At 33.3% G+C, this 24,368-nt stretch overlaps 1 protein-coding gene across 1 annotated transcript in view; it reads left to right on the forward strand.

Moving 5' to 3' along the window:
• LRRIQ1 (leucine rich repeats and IQ motif containing 1) overlaps positions 1 to 24,368 on the forward strand; it is a gene marked incomplete at both ends in the record, with an annotated part of 173,926 nt that overhangs the window by 115,188 nt on the left and 34,370 nt on the right. Inside the window, 1 exon segment of the mRNA XM_082850455.1 lies at positions 5,398 to 5,499. Coding sequence (XP_082706581.1) covers positions 5,398 to 5,499 — 102 coding nt within the window.

Raw genomic sequence — 24,368 nt, forward strand, 5'->3', positions numbered from 1 at the left:
AATAAAGATGTTAAAAAAAAAAAAAGCATGACCTGTTAGGTAAAAATCCAAAATGGCAACTCTATAATTTTTATGGGGTTATTTACTTTAATTACATGATTGTAAACCAAATTGCATTCTTATTACTGTGTGAGGTTTTGTGTCTTTACATTAAGCTTTTGTTTTGCTTCTGTTTTATCAAAATAGTATTAGATTGATGAAATAAAAGCAATTTTTTTAAAATTTGAATTCTGAAGTGTAAAATTTAATGATGACCTTTAAATCCTCCTCACTCTTTTTCTCTGCTCCCCCTTCACAACATATACACAGAATAGAAATAGTCAAGGTAAGATTAAAGATGAAAAAGAAAATCAGTGGGATCCTCTACAATTATGATACTTTAATCTTTAGTAGGTTGATGATGTAGAATTTATGTCATTTCGTATATGTGAGCAAATCATTTAAGACTCGGTAACTCCGTCTTTCGTCTTACAGAATAAAGAATTTTCTAGTATTAATGCAATCAATTTGTGTTATGCTGTTAACTTATTTGAATCTGCCTAAAATAATGGCCATAATTTTAAACTTCTATTACTCACTAATAAATTTAAATGATTTTTAGGTACTTAAATTCTGTTAAATACTTAAAAAATTTACAAGTAATTTTCAAATATACATATATGTGTATATATCTTACATGCACAACTTGCCAAGTTGAAAATTTCAAGCCACCAGAGGGCAACATTTTTCGTAAAACTGTTGGAGACTAACCAGCTCTGTGTGGGTAGGGAGGATGTCAAGTGGGGCAGTCAGAGAATAGAAAATTAAATGGAATCCCTAAAACCTAACAAAGCACTAATCCTCGTGGAGGTGGGGCATAAATGCACGAAGTGTGGAAGCTTTAATTAAAATTTTATGCCATGAAAAACCTTAGAGCAACTTGCTCAGTAGCGAGCTCTTAATAATATTTCCTGTTTCTGTCTTGTACATATAGTTATTTAGCCAAGGGATATGAGTCAACAACATTTGATTTAAGATGAGAGTGAAAATAGGGCAGAAGGTAGGGGGTTAGTTATTTGAAGAAAGTTGCAGATAGAGGAAGAATACCACTGAGGTTGCTGATTAATGAAGAAGCAAGGGGTTGAGAAAGCAACAGTGTGGGCAGCCATCAGAGGACACTCAGTATTGATGACTTCCATTAGGATAAATGAGGTCATCTGCTTTAAACAGAAGAGAGAGGAGGGGGAGAGAGAGGGGGAGGAGGAATTAATTAGAAGCCACAGGATGGAAGCTAAAATTGTGAGGAGTTACCATGATTTACTTAGTTTGGTTTTGGCTTCTAATTGTTGTTATTCCTAGTAAGTCATTGCTACTTCCCTCATGATGGACATAAGTGTGAGCAAGTAATGACTGGTCTTGTGTTTGTGGGTTTTTGTTTGTCTTTTTGTTTTTACTGTTGCATCATGCACAGAAGTAATTTCAGAATCTGGTGATCTGGGTTGGAATTTAGCAGGGAAGTTTAGAGTTTAGTACTGCAGTGAAGAACATCATGTGTAAGGTGAGAGTTGCTGGGTTGTTGAAAACCCGAGGGTCAATATCCTAAAGATAGCGAGCATAATTGGTAGCAAGACTGAGATGAGCCAGATGGAGAAAGAGAGTGAGTGAGTGGTTTTGATGTGGAGCACTCCTGAGAGGGGACAGGTTTTGAGTACAGGGATTTTGGTGGAGAGCAGATGGTAAGATGTTTAAGGGCTAAGAATATAAGGATGAAGACATAACGTGGCTTTCCAACATTTATAATATTTATGCATGTCAAATTTCAAATTTCATAGTTAGAAGAAAGGAAGATCAGGATGAGGCAGACAAGGTTAATTTTGTTATAAATGTAGAGCCACCACTAGGGATTAGAATCATCTTGCAGCTGTTAGTAACACCTAGCACAGTTTCAAGTACATGTTAAGCATTCAATAAATATTTGCTGATTTTATTTCACTGAAGAAAAAAACTTGAGACTGTGTTAGCAACATTTAGTTATAGCCAAGAATTAAGCCAGGTAGAAAATAATTAAAGCTAACTCCTTAATGTGAATTAAACAGTTCATGGGCTATAGCAAAGAGATTGGGTTGCAAAATGATAAGGTAATTAAGAAATGTTAAGGAAGGATCAAAAGGGAACAGCTTAGACAAAACTGTGACAAAATGAAGTTTATTGCTGGTTTATTTTGTTTACCTTAGTGATTCCCAAAAGGAACTTAAAAGAATTTTGATCAAATGTTACTTTGTTGTGCTCTGAACAAAACAATAATAAAACTTATTTGAATACTAAGATCCTGGAGGACCCAGTCTCCACTTGTTCCCCACCAAATTCCCTGAACCTAATACCATGGTAGATGTTCAGTAAATAACTCTTAACCAAATCAACAGTAGGTTAGCTAAAAGTCACTAAAGACATTTGACTCTGTGTATGACTGTGTGTATTTTATAGTCATTTAAATATATGTTTATATTTGAGAAGGCAAATTTAAATTAGTAAATAATACTCCTTATAAAAATGAAGTCATTCAATCTTAGCATAAAACTTATTTTACAGCACTGCTCTACATGGCACATACAGAAAATGGATAAGAACCAGATTTTCACGTATGTCGTTAATGAGAATAAGATAAACCAGTGAGCTAAGGTTAGGTTTATAGAAACTGTAAACAGATTGCACAGGGGATGGAATAATTTTAAGGATATTATAATGCCTAAATAAAATTGTTACTTAAATGAGGTAATGGATAGAAAGTGTTGAGTACAGAGCCACATACATAATGGAAAGTCAGCTTACTTATGGGTTTCTTTAACTATACGATAAAGGTGTATTTAAAACCTATTTTCCAGATACTGAGCAAGTCATACTGGGAGATAAAAAATTTAAAAAACAACAACATTGACCAGCCGTTGATGATTGCTGAGGAGTAGATTTAAATGACTTTGTAATGCTCTTTACAATAGCCTTATATCCTGGCTTTCTTACTTGATTGTGTAGTTTTTGAGGGTAACAGTAGTATCATTCATGGTGGTCTTTTTGGGTACTATCAGAATCAAGTGATTTTTTTTTCCCATCTAGAATTACTATATTTTTTGCTTCTTATCATTATTCCTTATTATTATTCCTTAGCAATTTGAATTAATTTGTTTTTAATCAGTTTAAGGTGATGCAATCAGAATGTTTTGAAATACAAAGATTGAAAATGTAGCACACTTTATGTGCTCTTGATGAATAAAATGATTTTATTGAGTAAATTGAGCTAGACAACTCTTCTAAATATTTTATACGTGTTAAATTATTTAATCATGATAATAGTGGGAGGAAAGTGCTGTCATTATCCATGTTTTACATATTAAGAAATCAAGTCATAGAGAGATTGTTATTTGCCCAAAGGAGTGCCAAAGAACTTGTAAAAGATCCATTGCTTTTATTTCATGTGCTATACTGAATAAAATGAAGTCAGTTATGGATCCATCTATTTCCTATATGTCCCACCTTATTCAAATAGCAATGATTTAAGATCTTTTCCAAGAATATAATAAGTTGGAAATATTATTGTTGTTTATGTTTTAATTATATGCTTACTAGCTGCCCTTTATTGAGCACCTACACTTATGTCTTGCTGCTTTACACACATTATCTCATTAATTCTCACAGTAATATTTCAAAGTCAGCATTATTGGACAAAAACGGAGGCAGAGGGTGAGACCAATTTGTCCAGAATCATACAACTAGTAAAAGTTGGAGTTTGGACCTAACCCAGGTCTGTCGGATTGTAATATTTTTGCTCAGGAAATACATAGCTCAAATAAAAAGGCAAGAAGGTCAGGAGAATGTGTAGAAAGATCAGCAGGTTATATATAATAAGGTATCATAGAGTATGTAAACCCATGATAATCTGCTTTCCCTGACTGACTAATGCTCTTGTTCACATGTCGTTTTTTGTTTTTTTTTTTTTGTAAATGACTTAAGTGATATATAATACTTATTCAATTAAATATATAGACAGAGGTTTCTTTTTATTATTCTTATTGATAATTCATATTGAATTCATATAGAAGCACCCAACTCTTATAATACCTTAGGCCACTTATAATTATGAGATGTATCCAAATATTGACCAATATCTTTCCTAATCTGAAATACATAATCTCTCTGAAACATGTAAATAAATCATGCTTAGCAAGGGTAAATTGTTACTGGAAGACTAATGGAAATCTTCAGTATGCTCATGCTTGAGAAATAACTCTGCAGATACTCTTCTGCAATTCACGTTCTAAAAAACGTGCTACTTTAGCATTTAATTAAAATATGTAACTTGGGTTTTATATTTTAAATCTTATTTTTTCATTTAGCGTATTCACTTCTATTGCACTAGATAGTAATCGAAGATTCTTAAAGTCTCTTTTTGCAAAATGATGTAAGATATTAATAAAATGTATGCTGCCCTGAATTGTGGTTTTATGTTAACCTACTTCATTAATTTTTTTATTGAGGTGTCATTGACATACAATGTCGTACAATGTCAGTAGATATATTAACCTACTTTAAATGCAGAACTTTCCACTCCTTATTCTACTCCCTGTTACTTATTTCACTATTTTCTTTTCTTACAGTTCTTCAACAAGCAAAAACCTTTTGTCTTAATTCAACTACACTAACTCCCTAATTTCATATTTCATAGAACCATTTATTATCAATAAAAAATAATAGGGCCCTACATTTACAATTATTCTATTTATTTTGTAAAATTAATAAATTCAGAATTCTCTTGGCTATAAAAAATACTTAGAATTTATACATCTTCATTATGTAAAATATCATACAGCAAGGCAAACAAAAAATCATTCATTTATCTTTAAAACTATTGAGAATTATATTTTATCTGTTTCTTATCTCATTACTTGTCTTGCTTCCATCTCCTATATCTTAGCTCCTTAGAGTTTAAAAAATTTAAAAAGTAGGGTATATGGTTTTTCCTGTAACAATAGATTTTATCTACATGTATTTATGAAAGATTTACCTTATTCCAGCAGAAATATCAGGAATTTAACAAAGGAGCTAAAATAATAAACAGTAAAACAACTCTGTAAGTAAAAAGATGATGCCATAACTGGAAAATTTAAATGTAAATTTTTTCTAATTATTAGTATTTCTGCCCTGTGTATAAAGTATTGGCTATGCTTAATCAGATAACCAAGAATATATAAATGTTGGTTACTTCTTCATATTAAAAAGCTTTTTAAAATAACATCATAATCAATTTCACAGAATTTTATAGAATGGCTATTATTTTTAATATTATTATTAAAAAAATGTATAGCGATTTCAGAGAAGGAAAAAACCAGAGCTGAGCTTTTGTCTTATTTTTCTCATTTTGTCTAGATCCCACTGTGCGCCTAGCATTATTCAAAAACAATGAAAATAAAGTATCTGATACAAAATCACCAAAGAAAGCACAGCCACAAAGAGATGGCTACTTTGAAGGTATGACTTAATCACAGATATATAGAAAAGTAAAAAAGATGGAAAATTGTATTTAAAGCAAATTTTAAAAGTCCTCATTAGCCCTAAAATACATATATAAAAAATTATGTATAAAATATAATTAAGTAAAAGTCAAAATATGGCTCTTGGAGCTAAAATACTAATTTGGTGTCTTGATTCATTAGCATAGTAGTTTAGTATTTGTATAAATGCTTATATAAATTTAAATTCTTTGTATTTTTATGTGAAAGTCTTATAATGCTGTATCACCAGTGTTGCTAATTATATTTAAATTTTACACTGACAAATAATGTCACCCTATATCAATGGAAGTGAGTACATGTTGAAATGACATTCTAATATATTTACTGCCAATATATACAAATTGCATTAAACATTATGAATTTAACTCTGGAATTTTAAATATTTTACTATATTTGAAGCTTGTCCAACTCACTTCTTGGGTAAAGGATCTGCATATCTAAGTGGCAGATTGTATTCCTTATTTCAGCATTCAGAACAATTATGGACTCATTAATCAGGAATATTTAAACGTAATAGAGAAGCAAATATGACTTAAAACAAGTTTGCTATTGCTTTATCTTTAATATTAAAATGGTCATAATTTTGCCTATAGTTTTGGATTGTAATTTCTAATAGGAAAAATGGAGTCAAATATTCTGAATGGAAGTGAACTATTCAGAAGTTTTTTTCTTTTTTTTTTTGCGGTACGCGGGCCTCTCACTGTTGTGGCCTCTCCCGTTGCGGAGCACAGGCTCCGGACGCGCAGGCTCAGCGGCCATGGCTCAGGGGCCCAGCCGCTCCACAGCATGTGGGATCTTCCCGGACCGGGGTACGAACCCGTGTCCCCTGCATCGGCAGGCGGACTCTCAACCACCGCGCCACCAGGGAAGCCCCAGAAAGTTTAATACTTTGTCTTCTGTACATTTTAAATAAATCTTAAAAGTTATGCATCATTATAGCATGACTGAAATAGATACATTTTAATTTAAATTTCTATTCAGTAAGGTTTCAATTAAAGAAAAATTTGATAACTACCAATTTTATATTTATTTAGAGATACCTACTAAGTATGTAGGGGTGGAAGACATTGGGTCTAGAATTTTCTTTAAGTATATAGTAATAAAAATATGCATAGAAAGATAGGAAAAGCAAGTCTGGCAAATTATTGAGATTGTTAGATCAGTAGATGATGGTATAAGGAGGTTTGTTTTACCATCCAATTTTTTTTAATATTTAAAATTCTCCATAGTAAAACATTAAAAATGTGATGACCAATGAAGGTGTAAAAAATCAAAATTATTGCAAAAAATGTTTATGGATTAGTATTTTAATAGAATTAAAAAATACTTTCAGTGTAAAATAAGGCTTCAGTTTTAATCAGGGCTCATTTCTTTGTAACAGTCTTAACTTCACCATTTCACTGTTTTTGCAAGGAAGAGTAGAAATTCTGCTAAAATCAATAACAACTCCACAGATATTACCTCTTAAGCAGTATAGCACTGTTACTTTAGAAAAGATATGCCTAGGAAGAAAGATAATTGGGGCATTTTTGCCCTTTAAATTAGCATGTACTTTAGAATCAGGAAGAAGAAATCTATCCCAACCTGTTCTGTTACATTTTCTCTTATCCTATGAAAGATGAAGATATGTTACCATCAAGAATAGTATATATGTATACAGTATATCTATTGATTTGTAACTAAAGTAAAATATGCCAGGATAAGTTCAAATAGTGATAGAAATAAAGTGGAACATTTCTGTATATGCTTTATGATACAATGTGCATTTTTGTTTTCTTTCCTCCATATGAAATGTGTTTAGTTTTTTATTTTTAAACCTCAAGTACATTTGGCATGTCATTAATTTCACTGAATGGTCTTTATGTATGTACCGTATATTCTAGTGACTAATAGTTATTTTAAGGCTTTTTTGGTTTTTTTTTTTTTGAAGGAATGGGCTTGACAAAAATGATTGTTTGTAGAAGAACATTATTTTCCCTAATTAATATGTTTATTTCTGACCCCTTTTTTAAGGGGAAAAGAGTAAGTCAAAGATTATTTGATTATTGTTGGCCACGCTGAACCCCATGTTATCTTTAACTGCTGCTCTGGCCTCATCCACCTCCTAGACTCATACTCTTTATTTTCTGACTGGCCACAGAGGACAGTCAGCTTCCAAGTTAGCAACCTGACTAACCACAGCTTCCCAGTGGAGGGCGCATTGTTAAACCAGGTGTTTTGAGATACAATTTATATAGTATAAAATGCACCTGTTCTGAGTATGATTTGATAAATTTCAGTATATTTACAGTCATACAACCTAAATCTAATATAATTTTAATCTAATTAAAATCACCACAATCTAATTTTAAAACATTGGAAAAACTTTGCTTTCCCTTAAAAAATTCAAATAAAATTAATAATTGGGTATCTTACCCCCAAAAGTGAGGGAGATCAGAATTAAATTTTACTGTAGGTTTAGATTGAATGACTCTATGTGGAACAGTATCTCAACATATTTGTATGCCGGCACTGTAATAATTTTCGTGGTTTTGTTGGAATTAGATGATAGTATTATTTGAATATTTTTTCTATACTGCGCATATATTTTATAATAACTTTGATTTAAAAAAAACTAAATTTAAAAATACTTCACATTGCAATGTTGCCTATGTGGGATTTTCATGATTCCTCTTATAAATTGTACTAAAATGCTTTGTGTTTGTTTTTTTTTTTTTTGTCTTTTTCTGGATGTCACTAGCAGGACAGAGAGGATGGTAGATATACTCTATTGGTCTGGGATTTAAAATATGCTTAAATATGGGGAATATTTAATATGAAATTTCAAAATATGCGGAATATTTAATATGAAATGTCAAATTATATTAAATGACATAGGTAAATTATACCCTTTTAACAGACCATGTTTTACAAAATATCTTTATATTTTACTATATTCATGACTTGCTGGCAATTTTTATCTAGCTGCCCTTAACCCTTAAGACCCTTTAGACCCTTAACTCAGACCTAAGGCTGAAGAATCTTTGACCACACCTGTTCTCAGGGTAACCTCATACATGTGCCATGTGTCAGATATCAGTTTGTTTTTCCTATGATATGCAATTTAAGAGTCTGAGCACTTTACAGATTCAACACTGGTTTACTTGATTTATTTGCGTATTTATTTATATTTATTTAATGTCCAGTACTTGTCTTGGTTTATTCTGTATCAGCAACGATTTCCACTTAAGTTTCAATATCTGATCTCGCCTTAGAATGTAAAACATTTTTAAATTATTACCTTAAATATTTTCCACCAAGTTTCCTTTTTTTGTTTCAAATGTTCAATTTGGAGCCCTTACGTCACTCTTCTATGGCTATCACTGATATAAGAAGAAGCATAGCTTAATGGATGTTAAGTGTAGATTCTAGAGTTAGTCAAACACAGTTTGAATCTTGATTCCACCTTTTGTTGGCTGTGTGACCTTAGGGACATTATTTAACTTCCGTGTTTAGCATTTTTTCACCTGTACAATTGGATATTAATAGTACCTACTTGTTGGGGATTACATGAGATCCTACTTGTGAAATGCTTGAAGCTCACAGTATAAATACATAGTAAGTGCTCAAAACTTGTAATCTTTGGCAACAGTCATTTTTACAGTATAGATGTGGTGGGTTTTTGTTGTTGTTGTTTGTCTTGTTTGCAATTAGTAGTATTTATTGTATTTCTTGCTAGGTACTGTGCTAAGAGTTTTATTTAAATTTTCTGGTTCAGTCTTCTCAGAAACTCTTAAGAATGTATTATAACTGTCAATATTTTACAGAGAAAACTGGTTTTGAGAGTTTGATAAGTGACTTGCCCAAGGTCATACAGAGAGTAAGTGGCTGAAGGGAAATGGGGATAATTTCTTTATCAAAACAAAGCTAACAAAAATAAAACAAAATATAGGCATTGAAGAGCAAAGGTTCTTGGGTAACCCTGAAATATATACAAACTTATAATCAAAATATTTAAGAAAAAATAAAAAGACTATTATATTAGGCAAAACTCTGGGAAACTAATATTTTTGTTTTTTTATTTCTTTCTTATACTTGCATTAATATAAATTAAGAAACAGTTTAGTGCCAACATGGTGATAAATATCTGTTTTGTGACCTGTATTTAGATGCTATCTATTCTAATTTTATTATGATTACCTAACATTATTAAGTACCAAATCTTTTAAACTCTAGGAGTTATCATATTTTCAATCAACTATTTTAATTTTCAGATAGATGAGAACCTCTCTACCCAGCCCAAAAGTAAACACCATATTTTTGTTTTATTTATTCCTCTTTTTATTTATACATAAATTAAATGACTTCCCTGCCCTATTCTGCTGAAACTTAAATTTCCTACTCCTAAAGCCCAATGCCAAATTTGGACTTCTGGTTTTGGCCAAGGAAGGAAGCTAGACAAGCCAAGAAAAAAATTGGATCTGGCCCATCAACCTTCACAGAGAGGTAGGTTCAGTCTTAGCTCCTCTAATCCCTGGGACAATTTTACTTCACTTTAAAGTCAGATTTTCATAATTCCCAGTTTGGTGCTGTCATCACTAACATGCTTCTATTTCTCTTATAAAACTGAAGATTCACACATACCATATATCATAGATGTTCAAATATTTTTGTATTAAATTTTTGAGTATTGAAGTCATTAAAAGACTTCAATTTCTGGGCTTCCCTGGTGGCGCAGTGGTTGAGAGTCCGCCTACCAATATAGGGGACACGGGTTCGTGCCCCGGTCCGGGAAGATCCCACATGCCGCAGAGCGGCTGGGCCCGTGAGCCATGGCTGCTGAGCCTGTGCGTCCAGAGCCTGTGCTCCGCAACGGCAGAGGCCGCAACAGTGAGAGGCCCGCGTACCACAAAAAAAAAAAAAAAAAAAAGACTTCAATTTCTATAATTTTTACTTCAGAGCATTTCTAATCAAACCATATTCTTTTGTGGTATTTTTTACTGTATGATTACAAGCATGTACTTCTCACACTTTCTTTCTTTTAATGCCAGCTTAGAGCACAGAGTCACATTCTGTATGTGGTTTTATAGTAGGTCTTGTATTTCCATAGCTATATACAGTATTTGCTAATAGTACCAACACAATTAGGTATTAAGAGCTGGTAAAATAAATGCCACAAGGTTAATGCAGGTAACCAAAGACTACCTGAAGGTATTCTTTTAAGAAGAGACATGCTTATAATCAAAACTCCCTAAATACATTTTAGGCACTATCATACCATTTAGTAGTATAAAAGTTTGGAATCATTTCAACTTTATACAGAAAAACAAAAAAAATTCTGATTAGGGAATTCAGTCTAGTGAAGCATAAAACAAACTGCAGTTTTTAAAAAAGTATTTGTCTATGGATAAGTGAGATTTGGGGAATGGCAATCCAGGGCCAGAGAGAAGCTGATTAAACTCTTCCTTATCCACATCAGTAGTAAATAGTTTGTATTTTCTAATTTCCACCCAAATTCAGTCATAATAATATGTATATATTCTATTCCAAAGTATATATTTGTATTTACATATATGTCTTGTGTATATATTATTTACATACATCATATACAAATATATAATATATATAATTGACATATAGACTGTATATGTTTCATATATATATGATGTGTATATGGATAAAAATGAAAAGGGATTTCAGAACTTTTAGAGTTCTTTGAAATAACCATGATATGTAGGCTGTGAGATATTATTAGTTTATTTTTTATTAAAAATAAAAGAGGGTTTCCACTTCTGGAAATAGAGGACTGTTTAATTAAAACCAACTTTCTTTCCGAGAACAACTTTAAAAGCTGGAAAATGTAGTTTTAAAAAAGCTAATTGACGTCATTGGAGAACTAACAAGTAAGTAAAGAATTATAAGCCAAGAAGGACATCCCAAGAGCTGAGAAGCTGAGCAAAGCTTTTGATAATGTCACCAGTCTACGTGAACTGGAAATAGACTTTCTACTAACCTCTTGCCAGAAACGAACATAAACTATGTCCCAAAATAGATAACATCGTCTCAAGCTTCAAATTATCTCTACATTTTTTCCTATATAATTTTTGGCACACAATAGAAAAAAAGGCATAGAAGGAGATGAGACATCACTGAACACCATGCGAAACAATAGACAACAGAAATTGAGCCAAGATTTCAGATAATAAAGACTTTAAAATAAACATACATAATAACTTTAGGGATATAGAAGAAGAGATTGAGAATTTCAGTATACATATTAAACCTATAAAAATATCTGAATGGAAAGTCTATAACTTAAAAGCACAAAAACTGAAATAAAGAGCTCAGTGTATGGGTGTAACCACAGATTAATCAAAACTGAAGAGAGAATTACTGGACAGGACAATAGCTATGAAAGAAATATTCAAATTGAAGCATGAAATGAAAGAGAATGAAAAATACAAAAAAGAGAAGATGTGAGATACAGAAGAAATGTCTAACACACGTGTAATTACAGTTCAAGAAGGAAAGGTAAGAGGGAATGGTGTAGAAATAATGTCTGAAGAGTTAATAGTTGAGAATTTACTAAGGTGAGGTAAAACCTCAAATTATGGATTCAAGAAATTCCATGAACTACAAAGGAAATATATACAAGGAAAACCACACTGTAGCACATCATAGTAAAAGCACTAAAAAACCAAAGACAAAGAGAAAAATTCTTTAAAGAGCCAGAGAAAAAAGTTTATTATCTTCAAAGGAGCAATAATAATGAAGCTGGCTTCTTAATAGAAATTATAATAGAAATTATGAAAGTCAGAAGACAATTGTTATATATCATGCTGCTCCCCAAAGTCATATGTTGAAGCCTTAAACCTCAATCTGACTATTTTTGGAGCTAGGACTTTTAAGGAGTTAATTAAGTTTAAATGAGGTCAGATTAGTGGGGCCCTAATCCAGCAGAACTGATATTTTTATTAGAAGAGGAAAAGACACATACATATTCACAGAGGAAAGGTCATGTATGGACACAGTAAGAAGGTGGCCATCTGCAAGCCAAGGAGAGAGGCCTCTGAAAAACTAAACTTGCCAGCACCTTCATCTCGGGCTTCCAAACTCCAGAACTGTGAGAAAATATATTTCTGTTGTTTAAGCACTCAGTCCTTGGTATCTTGTTATGGCAGCTCAAGCTGACCATTACACAATGTAATGATATCTTCAAAGTGCTAAAAGAAAATAAGTTCCACCATGAAAGTCTATACCCAACAAAACTTTCTCTTCAGAAATGAAAGCAAGACACTCATGCCACCCAGCTGTCTACCTGCTGCTTCTCTGTACAGCCACAAGGAGGAAGGAGGATGACATCTGGATTCCCGAGCCAAAGCTTCACAGAGAAAATGGGGAAAGAGATTGGCTCTGGGAGAAGCCTATAGCACCCTTTATTTATCTGTGTTGTCCCTTGCTCCCTGAAAGTAACCTTTCTGTCCACCTTTCAGCTGCCTATTCACTTGCTACCCAGGACATCTCCTATATTTCTGGGATGGCTGATAATCCTATCAGGGTGTTGGAGAATTATTACAATATCTTAGAAAGTTCATCATCAAGGACATTAGTTTTCTATCTAAAGAAGGCTACGTGAGGTAATGAAGTAACAATGGATTTGGACTGAGAAGACTTCAGTTTGAATCTTGCATAAATACTCATTAGCAGTATGCTCCTTGTGTTTGTTTTTTCTCATCTGTAATTGCGAACACTAATCTTTACTTCTCGTGATGTTTTGAAAATTAAGTGATAATCTAAGGTCTTCCAGGTAAAGATGATGGATCTGAAAACCCTCACTAAAACTTCAGGGGAGATATTTTAAAGACACATACTAACAAACATGAGAATATAAGGAAGGGGCAACGGCATTATAGTTTTTTTAGACTAGAAAATAAATATATGAGTAAATAGAAAACAAAAGCTTAAACGAACAATGAAATATGAGAACTATCTCAAACCAAAAGTTTCAGAAATTGATGGTATTAGGCCTTCTGGAAGTGGGGTGAAAAGGGTAATAAAATAAATAGGTCCAGGATACTCTTGAAAAATTCTTGAACTTAATTCTTTATATAGGATAAAACAGAGTCTCTGGATTCAGAAAAAACCTTGGCACCTTGCTAAAACTAAGAAGAGTAAGTGTAGGTATTCATGTTAAATGCCAAGGCCACAAGCCCTTCCCCTGCTTAGCTACCAGAAGGCTGATAATCATGTTTTTTAGCCTGCTCAAGTGGCCATAACAAAATACCATAGACTGGGTGGCTTAAAAAACAGAAGTTTACATCTCACAGCTCTGGAGTCTGGGAAGTTTAAGATCAAGACCTCAACTGATTCAGTTCCTGGGGTGAGCTTTCTTTCTGGCTTATTTCTTGTTATGTACACATGTGACCTTACCTTAGCACATGTGGAGAGAGAGAGAGATATCTCTCTTCTTCATCTTATAGAGCCACTAATTCCATCATTAGGTCTCCACTCTCATGTCCTAATTAACCCTAATTACCTCCCAAAGACCCCCTCTTCAAACACCATCACATTGGGAGTTAAGATTTCAGTATGGGAATTTTAGGGAAACACAGACATTTACTCCATAGCACCATGCCTTTGACTTTAAGGAAAGAGATTATAGGAGTCTTTCTGGAGATTCTTAACAGTCCAAGAGGAAACATCTAAATATTGACATCAAATGTTTCCAATATAGGACTCAGGTAGGTCACCCTAAGATGATAGGCGTCACTCACTTGTACAGTTTCTTATCAATTTTATAGACTCCCGCTCTAAATATAAGCACACAAATGACGATTATTAAACATCTGAAAGAAACTTTTAAGAAACATAGAGAAAAAGTAACAAACATAGATAGTCAACTTCAGGTGAAAAAAATCTTCAAAAATACCATGAATATTTTCATAGACATAAGAAAAAATTGCAACCATGAAACAAGAATAAGATGCTATAATAAGAAAGAGAGAGCTCAGAGAACTAAAACTATCTCATTGTAAATAAAAAATGATATCAGAAATGAAAAATTGGCAGAAGATAAAGTTAGAAGATAGTGTTAAAGAAATTTCCCAGAAACTGGAGCAAAATACAAAGTGATAAGAAACATGAGAGACAACACAAAGAAAAGAGGCTCAGTCCAGGAGGTCCAACCTTGATAACTAATAGAAGTTCCAGAAAGAGAGAACACAACAACAAATATATTGAAGGAAATTGTCAGAGAAATCATTCTTAAAAATTCCCGAAACTAAGGGAATTTCCAGTTTCCAGATCAAAAGGGCCCATGTTAGGAAAATGAATGAATATAAAGCCTTTGTAGCACATCTTAGAAAATGTCATAAAACCAGGGACAAAGGAAAGAGGTTAGAAGTCCTCCAGAAAGACAAACAGATCACATGTAATGGATCAGTTATCTAAAAGGCACTGGACTTCCTAACATTAATCTTAGAACCTAGAAGATGATGGAACAGCATATTCAACATTCTTAGGAAAAGTTATTTTCAACCTAGCCTTCTATAAACAGGCAAACTACTAATAAAATTTAAAAATATAAAAACATATCATCTTAATTTATCTCCCTTGCAACCTTGCTCAGGAAGCTACTGGAGGAACCACTCCACAAAAATGAAGAGTTAAATCATGAAAAACAATATATGAGGTCTAGCAAAAGAAACAGACAAAGGAATCTTTACAATGATGGTGAAGAGAGATCCCAGGATGACAGCTCACACAGGTTTTGAGAATAAATACTCTATGGTGACTGAAAACATCATGAGCAATCTCTCTGAGGAAAAGAAAAATTGTTTTTATTGTCTGATGTGCTCAAACATATTTGATAGGAGATATACTCCTCAGGAAGAGAGTGTTGGGGTGACCTATTGATATGTGTGTACAAGGCTAATTCATGAATATATAGTAGATATACCCATCTAACAAAGAATTTGGACACTAATGATAGTACATAGAAAACTAAATGTAAAAAATTAAATAACTAAATGTTAGGAACAAAAGTTATACAAGAAAGGAAATGTAATCTGTAACTGCTTTGCTTTTTTTTTTCTGTTAGAAGCTGTGTGTTTTGAATTCAAATCAACACTTAAATTCATGAAACATGGTAGGCTTCACACAACACTAAATTTACTTAGCTTTAAGGAAGGACAAAGGAGAGGAGACTACAAAGCATGCTTAGTATAGTGAGGACATTGTGACACCTAGGCATAGGACCTGGTGTCCTAGTCATTCTGCACTTAGGAAATGTGTGGGCATCAGAGTCAAGTCGAGGCTATGAGTGTGTAGATAATCTCAGTTAAAGGAAGCCATCAGCTCTGGTGATCCCAGCAGCTTTTATAATTAATTAGTCATGTAGTCGTCTCCGGTATATGACCAGCTAGTAACCGAGTCCACTTGGGGATATATAACTAGCTTCCATTCTCTGGTTCAGTTGCATTTTATCTATATTGGTTACTTATAGCTCAATAAACAATCTCAACAATGATGTAAAAGGGCTTGATCTGGTACAGCTGAATTCTCACTGATCTTGAATTCAGTAGAGATTAAATTCTAACAATTTCTTGACCTGAGGATTAAATCCTCACACCTCCCTGCAACTAGAGGAAAACCATAGAACAAGCTAATAACCCTTCCCTTATGGCTCATATAGGGTATTTACAGTACCCTATGTGGCTCAGCTATAAATGATATTTACATTGTCATAAATAGGTAAGCACTAAGTGGTGATATAACCAAATATTATGATTTGTCTAAGAAATGGGAAGATGAGGTATATGTGTTTATGGTAGAGGTGTTGTAAAAGGGCTAAATCTTTATCTTTTATTTTGTGAGGTCAATAAGTAATATAAAAAATTTTCAAAAATGAAAACATCAAGATATACACAGGCTAGCAGTGGAAGAAAAGACTAATATGGCTGAATGTAATTGCCTTTAGAGTATAAATTGAGAATGGAAAGGGGTGGATCTGGGGATTATTATTTTCCATTCTTAAAGCCATGTACATATATAACATTGATGAAATTTAATTTTTTTAAATGACTAAATTAAGTGTTTTTGAAATCACCCATTGAAGGTCCTGTTTTTTAATAAAAGTTAATAAATGAAAACATATTAAGGTAAAACAGTGACATTTTTAAACAAGCAAAGCAGAATTTTTCACCAATAGACCAAGTCTAAAATAAATACTAAAGGGTGTTATTCCTCATGTAAAAGGAAAAGGATTTCAGATGAACTCTTAGAGACATAGAAAGTAATGCAGGTCATTTTTACCCTTTTTTTAAATTTACAAAACAGCGGTAGTTTGTAAATCAAACTCTGTTTAATTTACAAAACAGAGTAACGGCTATGGTTACCAGGCAATAAGGTGGGGGAAGGATATGTTGGGAGTTTGGGATTGACATATACACACTACTATATATAAAATAGATAACTAATAAGAACCTGCTGTATAACACAGGGAACTCAATTCAATACTCTGTAATGGCCTATAAGGGAAAAGAATCTAAAAAAGAGTGGATGTATGTATATGTATAATGGATTCACTTTGCTGTACACCTGAAACTAACACAACATTGTAAATCAACTATATTCCAATAAAAAATTTTTTTTAATTGAAAATGTCCCACCTATAATAGGGAAAGAAATCTTGGAAATTGGGATATCAGAGATGTTTCTAAAAGCATTTAATAATAAATTCACAAATCTTAAAAAAAAGTAATGAAGAGCAAAGAAGGACAAATATGTGGGTAAATCTAAATAAACATTGACTTAGTCCAGGAGGTCTAACAATGATTTTAAATTCTGGTGAGTTTATTACGTTTATAGACATGGTAACAATAACATTTATACATTTTTTTTTCTTTTTTAAGCTGTGCATCAAATCACTTACCTAGGAATTTATTTTTTTTTAATTTTGTTGAGTCTTAACATGGCCCTGTTCCTTCTATTTTTGCTATCTCCACCCCAGCAGAAAGACAAAACTAGCTTGGAATTAGGACTGAGTTTGGATCCCAGCCCAAACCTATGTAATTTTGGTGAAGGTATTTAACCTTTCTATATTTCTCATTAATTAATTGGAGCAAATAATACATACCACATAAAATCACTGGATAAATTAAATAAAAATGTTTGGAAGATACTAGAATGGGCTAGCCTTTAGAACATGGAAATTCAGACTTAATTCCTTGTCTTTCCTGTTTAATCTATTGACACATCTTTATTGAATATCCACCATGAGATTGGCATTATACAAGAAGATGAGGATTCAGTGGTGAATGAAATAAACACAGACCATGAGTAATGGGGTTCACTATCTGACAGGGGCAGGGAAGAGGGTGACTGACATTTATTAATACTTATATAAATGCATAATGATACAACTGAGTAAAGTTCTACTGAGGAAACATAAGGGGAATTATTATGAATTTAAGCCAGAGGGATGAGGGAAGAAGTGACACTTGGGATGAATTTGAAGATTGGGTAGGAGTAACTAGACAAAGGGAGAAGTTGTGGATAAAAAGTGTTCCAGGCCAAAGTGTGGGCCTAATGAAAGACTTTGAAGACAGTGGTAGACTGGGCCATTAAAGGAACTGAAAGAAGGCTGGTTTGGCCAGAGGTCAATGAGTGAGATGAAGCTGGAGAAGTTGGCAGGGGACAGAGAAATTTTAGTTTGTCCATGTTAGTCCATATTGAGGATTTGGCTTTCTGTATTCCAAGAACAATAGTCATTGTAAGCAAAAGATGAAATGGTCAGATGTGTTCTTCGTGTAATGATTACGGAACATGTGGTGTGGAGAGAAGATAGAAAAGAAACAAGAGTGAACATGATAAGACCAGTTAGAAGGTCATTGCAGTAGGCCAGCGTAGAGATGGTAGCTTGGACCAGGGTGAACACAGTAGACATGGAGATATAAGGGGAAAAGCAGAGAAATAGCAATCACAAGGTATGAATGTATTTAAGTTGCTTCTCACCTATTGAATAAGAAGAATAATACTATCCCATAGAGTAGTTGTGAGTAGCCAAACCATTGCTTAGCCCAATGTTCAGCATGTAGCAGCAATCATTATTTTTATTCCCATTAATATTCCAAATTTTACTTTCTTTCTTTAAATCGAAGGCTAAACTTTTCATCCTTGCTATGGATGTTATTCTGCCTGATCCCGTGATGTTCTCATGTTTAGTTAGCTCCTGTCTTGTTTCTTAAATTTCTGTCTCTATTATATCCACTTACTTCTTAAAATCAACATATGAATAAGCTGCATCTTTACCATTGAAAATGTGTTGCTACCTCCTTTTCGACTACCCCATCCATCTCTCTTTCTTCCTTATCAGCCTTCTTAGGCAGTCTAATCAGTATCTTTATTTCTCATCTTCTGTTCATTCCACATTTTTATTTTTTTATTTTTTTTTGCGGTACGCAGGCCTCTCAGTGTCGTGGCCTCTCCCGTTGCGGAGCCCAGGCTCCGGACGCGCAGGCTCAGTGGCCATGGCTCACGGGCCCAGCCGCTCCGCGGCATGTGGGATCTTCCCGGACCGAGGCACGAACCCGTGTCCCCTGCATCGGCAGGCGACTCTCAACCACTGTGACACCAGGGAAGCCCCCATTCCACATTTTTTATTCTTTCAAAAAAACATTTTTAAGCTCCTGCTTTCTTTTATTGTACTTCAGACTGGAAGCACAAGTAAAAATCAGTTCCTGCTTTAGAAGCTCAGCCTAGTGGGAGACAAACTAATAAACTGAAATTTACAATCTCACGTACAGTCCTTTCATAAAGTTATGCAGAGTGTACATTCTAGTCACATTCTCATCATTCTACTGAAACTACATTCATTACAGTAATCCATGTTAACCTCTTAAGTGCTAAACTCCAGAACCTCTTTTCTGCCCTCATTCTACTTGCCATTTCTTCAGGAATTTCTCTCCCTAGAATTTTTCGCCCTTTACATCCTCATTCCCACTCTGTCCTAGTCCTCCTAGTTATCTGACCACTCCTTTTTAGTTGTCTTCTCTGCCTATTCCTGTTCCTAAAAGAGCAATATCCTTTAGAATTTTGTCTCTGACCTTATTCTATATTCAATCCACGTATTTATTTACTAATACAGCAGATGTTCACTTTGCCAAACATTATACTAGGTCAAGGGATACAAAGATGAGTAAGACATAGTCTCTGTCTTTAAAAAACTACCCTTGAGTCCAGTTGAGGAGACACATAAATAAGCAAAAGAAAACATCATGGAAGTACAGATCAGACCTATTCCCGGGGCGTGATGAAAAGATCAAGATATAACACCTAATTCTCTCATATAACTTATGTTTATAGGAAGTGACAACTAAATATCCATCTCCATCTTTCCCCCTTTGATTTTTTTCTAGATACTTAAATTTAACCCAGTATGTTTAATATGAGGTGTATTATATACATTCCACTCCACCTACCTGTTTGATTCTTTTCACTGTCTCTGTTAATAGCATCGGTAGCCATTCACTCACTTAACTGAGAAAAATCAGAATCATTCTTAATTCTGTTCTCTTTTTCACTTGCTGAATGTAAGCACTACCCCCACATCAGCTATTGCCTGCAATGTCTCTTGCCCTGAAATGTTGTCATGGTCTCCTTTCTAATAGTCACACATCTCTTAATCCTATAAATGCTATCTTGTATACCTGTATAGCAATGACTTTCTAAACTGTAATTCTGCATACAACACACCCCTGTTTAAAATCTTGTAATGCCCTGTTTCGTCTAGTATAAATTCCAAAGTCTTAAGCATACAATGCCCTTTACATACTGTCTCCAGCTTACCTTTCCAGTACCACCTTATATCATTTCTCCCCACTAACCCCCAAATATTCTCTAACCATATTGAACTACTTCATTATATCCCCAACCATAATGGAGTGCTTGTTCTTTCCAAAAATTGTCCTGCTCTTCATATTTTCACGCCATTTTCTTTATCTTTATTGCTTTTCCTCACCTTTCTAGTTTCAGACTTTTACTTATCCTTCATGACTCAAATAAATGTCATTTCATTTGTAAGTCATTCCTAATAACACCAAGCTTCCCATAGGCCTTTGTCATATCTCCTTAATACTGTCCTATCTATTTCCTCCCCTGACTGTAAACCTTTTTAAAGTCAGGGATCAAGTTTTAGTCATATTTCTGTTTCCTCCCATCTTCTGGACCTAGCAACAGTATTAGATTCATCTATACTAGGCATTCAGTAAGTATTTGTTGAATTAATAAACAGTTCTGACTCTAAAAAAAAAATATCTTTGGAGTCTCAGAAACACTCTTCCTGCCAATTGCTATTACTCAAAGTCAGATTATTGGCCTATGCCCAACTTAAACTTACAACTCATTTAGTGTTCACATCCGAGCTTTAGGTCCCACTGCCTCAGCCACCCCTTAGATCTACTAAGCACACTTTGGAATTCATTTAATCATTTCCTACTTAAGCTCCACCAGCTGTGGGGTTTTGGATCTTGGAAAACCTCATCATTATAAACAGTATCCTTTCATTTTAAGGTTTCATAGTTTTTGAAACATTTTCTAGAAGGGTAGAGATGGATAATATATTAAAGTCACTATATGTTTTCGTGTTTCCAGAAAACTAAATGATTTCTAGTTTCTGTTTATATTTTATAGTAGTTTAATAGAACTGTGGCATCCCATATATTTTCCCCACAGCTTCATTAACTTCTGTAAGATTTTTTAATCATTATTTTAATTAAAAAACAATACTCAACCTAACAGTTAAGAGAGTTAGCTATGGAGCCAGACTATCTAGGTTTAAATTCCAGCTGTACCCCTTGCTACAGGTATGACTCTATCATACACTTAATCTTTCTGTGTCTGTTTCCTCATTTATAAAATTAGTATAATGAGGTACAATAATGCAGAGTTTACAGAGTTGAGTAAATAAATCAGTACATGTAAAATGCTGGGAATAGTACCTAATGCATAGTAAGCTCCATATACTTTAGCTATTGCTATTTTCAGGAACAGTAGCCATTTACAATGAAATCTATACAAGTTAGAATTTGATTATAGTAACTCCATACACTTTGAAATGTTATATTTTAAAGTATGGTGTATGTGTGTTTATGTGTGGGGAAATTTATTATTCTTGCTTAGCTGATCATTTTTCCATAGAAAGGGATTTTCTAGGTGACAGTAAATGCATGTACCTGAATAGACAAGATACAGATTCTGATCAAGTATCCATTCAACTCTAAATTTTAGCTGGACAAATTTGATAGGCAGCTTTACTCCAGACTTTTTAAAGTGATGTCAGTCAATCAGTCACACTTCTGGCATTAACCTACCACCCCCAATGTATATGGTATCTCTTGTCATTTTCTTTCTTCACTCTGTGGAAGGTCTTGAACTTAGGTAGCCCATTGAAGCATGAATTAAAGAAGAAACTGATATCTTTAAACATTCCAGTAATAAATCTAATTATAAAAATTAACTTAGCTTTTATCCTCCACTTAGAGATAAAATATTTTGATTCAGATATTGATATATGTTTTGTAAAGATAAAATTTATTTTGCAATTTTATTCAAGAAGAATAAAAAAACTAATATGGAGCAGTGAATTGATTTTCTATAATTCTTGTGAATCTAAGATTTATAATTTTTAACAATTTTTCAATGTTTATCAATATTAGATGGAAGTAAAATTATCCCTTGAAGTTTTCTAAAATATGTCCTATGATATTTTGCACCAGTGACCATAAATTGTATAAGAGATTTTCCTATTTAAAGGGAAAAGATTATATTAAGTACTATTTATAAATTAATTTACTGTATTACTATCAGAAGTAATATTTTGACTTAATCTTAAGAAATTAAAACTTATTTACCATAGAGTCAACATTTTGTCATCACTGAAATGCTAAACTCAAAGTTTATATAAAGCTCAAAGTTGTTAGCTCTCAGAATTGCCACTTAGGAATGACACGCTTATGTTCAAATGGAATTACTTGTGTTTGTGGTGGTGTAATACCTTGAAGCTGCTTTCCAGTTTCACGCTGTGCTTGTTTCCATTCTCACGTATTTGCACGTGTACATATATACAAATTTCTGTCTCATGAAATGAGTTCCTATTCTTGGCATGCAATGTTAAATTGGAATTTATACATTTTTTTCTTAAACTGCTTGTCTTATCAGTATCTATATTTAAACCAAGACTTTACATTTTAAATGGCCCTTAAGTTTAATTTTATGTCTTTTTCCTTTGATATATTTCTATTAATTTTAGAAGAGTAAAATGTTCAAATACATTCTTTAGTAAGCTTTTCTATTTCTATGCATAATTTATATATTTGAGTGTTTTAATATTTAAAATATTTTAAGGTAACTTGAATGTTTATAATAAAAATGCTATTTCATTTGGAACCTTACGTTATCCTAAGAGAAAAAACATCCATCTATTTAAAAACTATGAAAATTTTACCCTTTTCCATGGTTTCTTCAAAGAAGAAAAAAATTGTCCTTTTTAAAAAATGTATTAATAGTCATCTCCAAAGAAATCATCCAATCACCTCTAAGTTTAAAATATTTTACTTTGAGAAGTATGTAAAAACACCTGAATTATTTTCCTACAACTCATCTCACCCATGATAAGAAGAAAATGTTGCAGAAATAGAAACAATGACAGGGGTTGGCATATAAGAAAGAGAATAGACCCTTCCATATATTTTTATTTGACTATTAACTAAAATTGTGTGTGCCAAGACTTAGGTTAGTTGAAACCCCCTACAAACTGGGCTTATGGAAACAGTAACTGATCCTTCTAACATTGTGTTTTTTAATACACCACAAGAATGCATTTCCCAAAAAGTAGAAGATCCCTATCTTGAGATGTGATGAAATGCTTTAAAAAATTCTATATTAGAAGACAGACATCTTTCTTAAAATTTTGAATCATGTAGTTAATTTGAGCTCACACAATAGAGCCCGGCGCATTGAAATATTTTCTCATTTTTTAAGGGAATTAATGGCTCTCCACCAGCCCTTTAACATGTAAAATGAGTAAGTTACTTGTGTCCAGTACATCCAAAAAAGAGCCAGGATAAAATAAACATAAGGGGTTGGATATCTTGGAAAAAATCTGTCATGGGTTTGGGTTAATCATCTCCAGAAGAAATTCAACTTGATGCCTGAAATGTAAGACTTCTTGGAGAAAGCAGAAAGGCCCGAGGCAGTGTTGATCTGAAGGAGTGCTCTCCATGGGTCAGAGCTGCTCTGCTGGCAGAGTGCAAACCCAGTTCACAACCGAGGCCGCTGAAAAGTTGTAAAAGACTGCAGGGGCCTTCCCATGCACGCACTCCAGCTTTGGTTACATAGTTTTAATGGCCCAGTTTCTTATTATAAAATAAAACTTAAAAATAAAATCTGTGCCCAGTTTTCCAACTTTCTGTCCATCAATGATAGGATTGCTTCCTTTAACATTTGTGGAATAAAACACCTATTTCTTAAAGTTTTACTGACCATATAGAAAAGTTACATAAATATGGAATACCTTTATTTGATGCAGTTTTCATAATGCCCTATCCTTAGGCTTTCAAATATTAGAAACTGAGTTATTCAGGCAATACTTTGGCTTAATTCTCTTCTATCACTTTTCATACATTTAAAAAAATTTTTTTCCAGACACAAGCTTCTCTTTGCATAAAATCCCTGACACTGCATGCCTTGGAAACTGTGCAAAATGATAATTTTGATTTCTAATAATGAACTTGAATTCTAGGGAAACTGATCTAGTGCTAAATGACAAATCAAATATATACTCATTTT

This window comes from Leucopleurus acutus, assembly GCF_964270905.1.
Source record: "Leucopleurus acutus genome assembly, chromosome: 11".
Taxonomy (NCBI): Eukaryota; Metazoa; Chordata; class Mammalia; order Artiodactyla; family Delphinidae; genus Leucopleurus; species Leucopleurus acutus.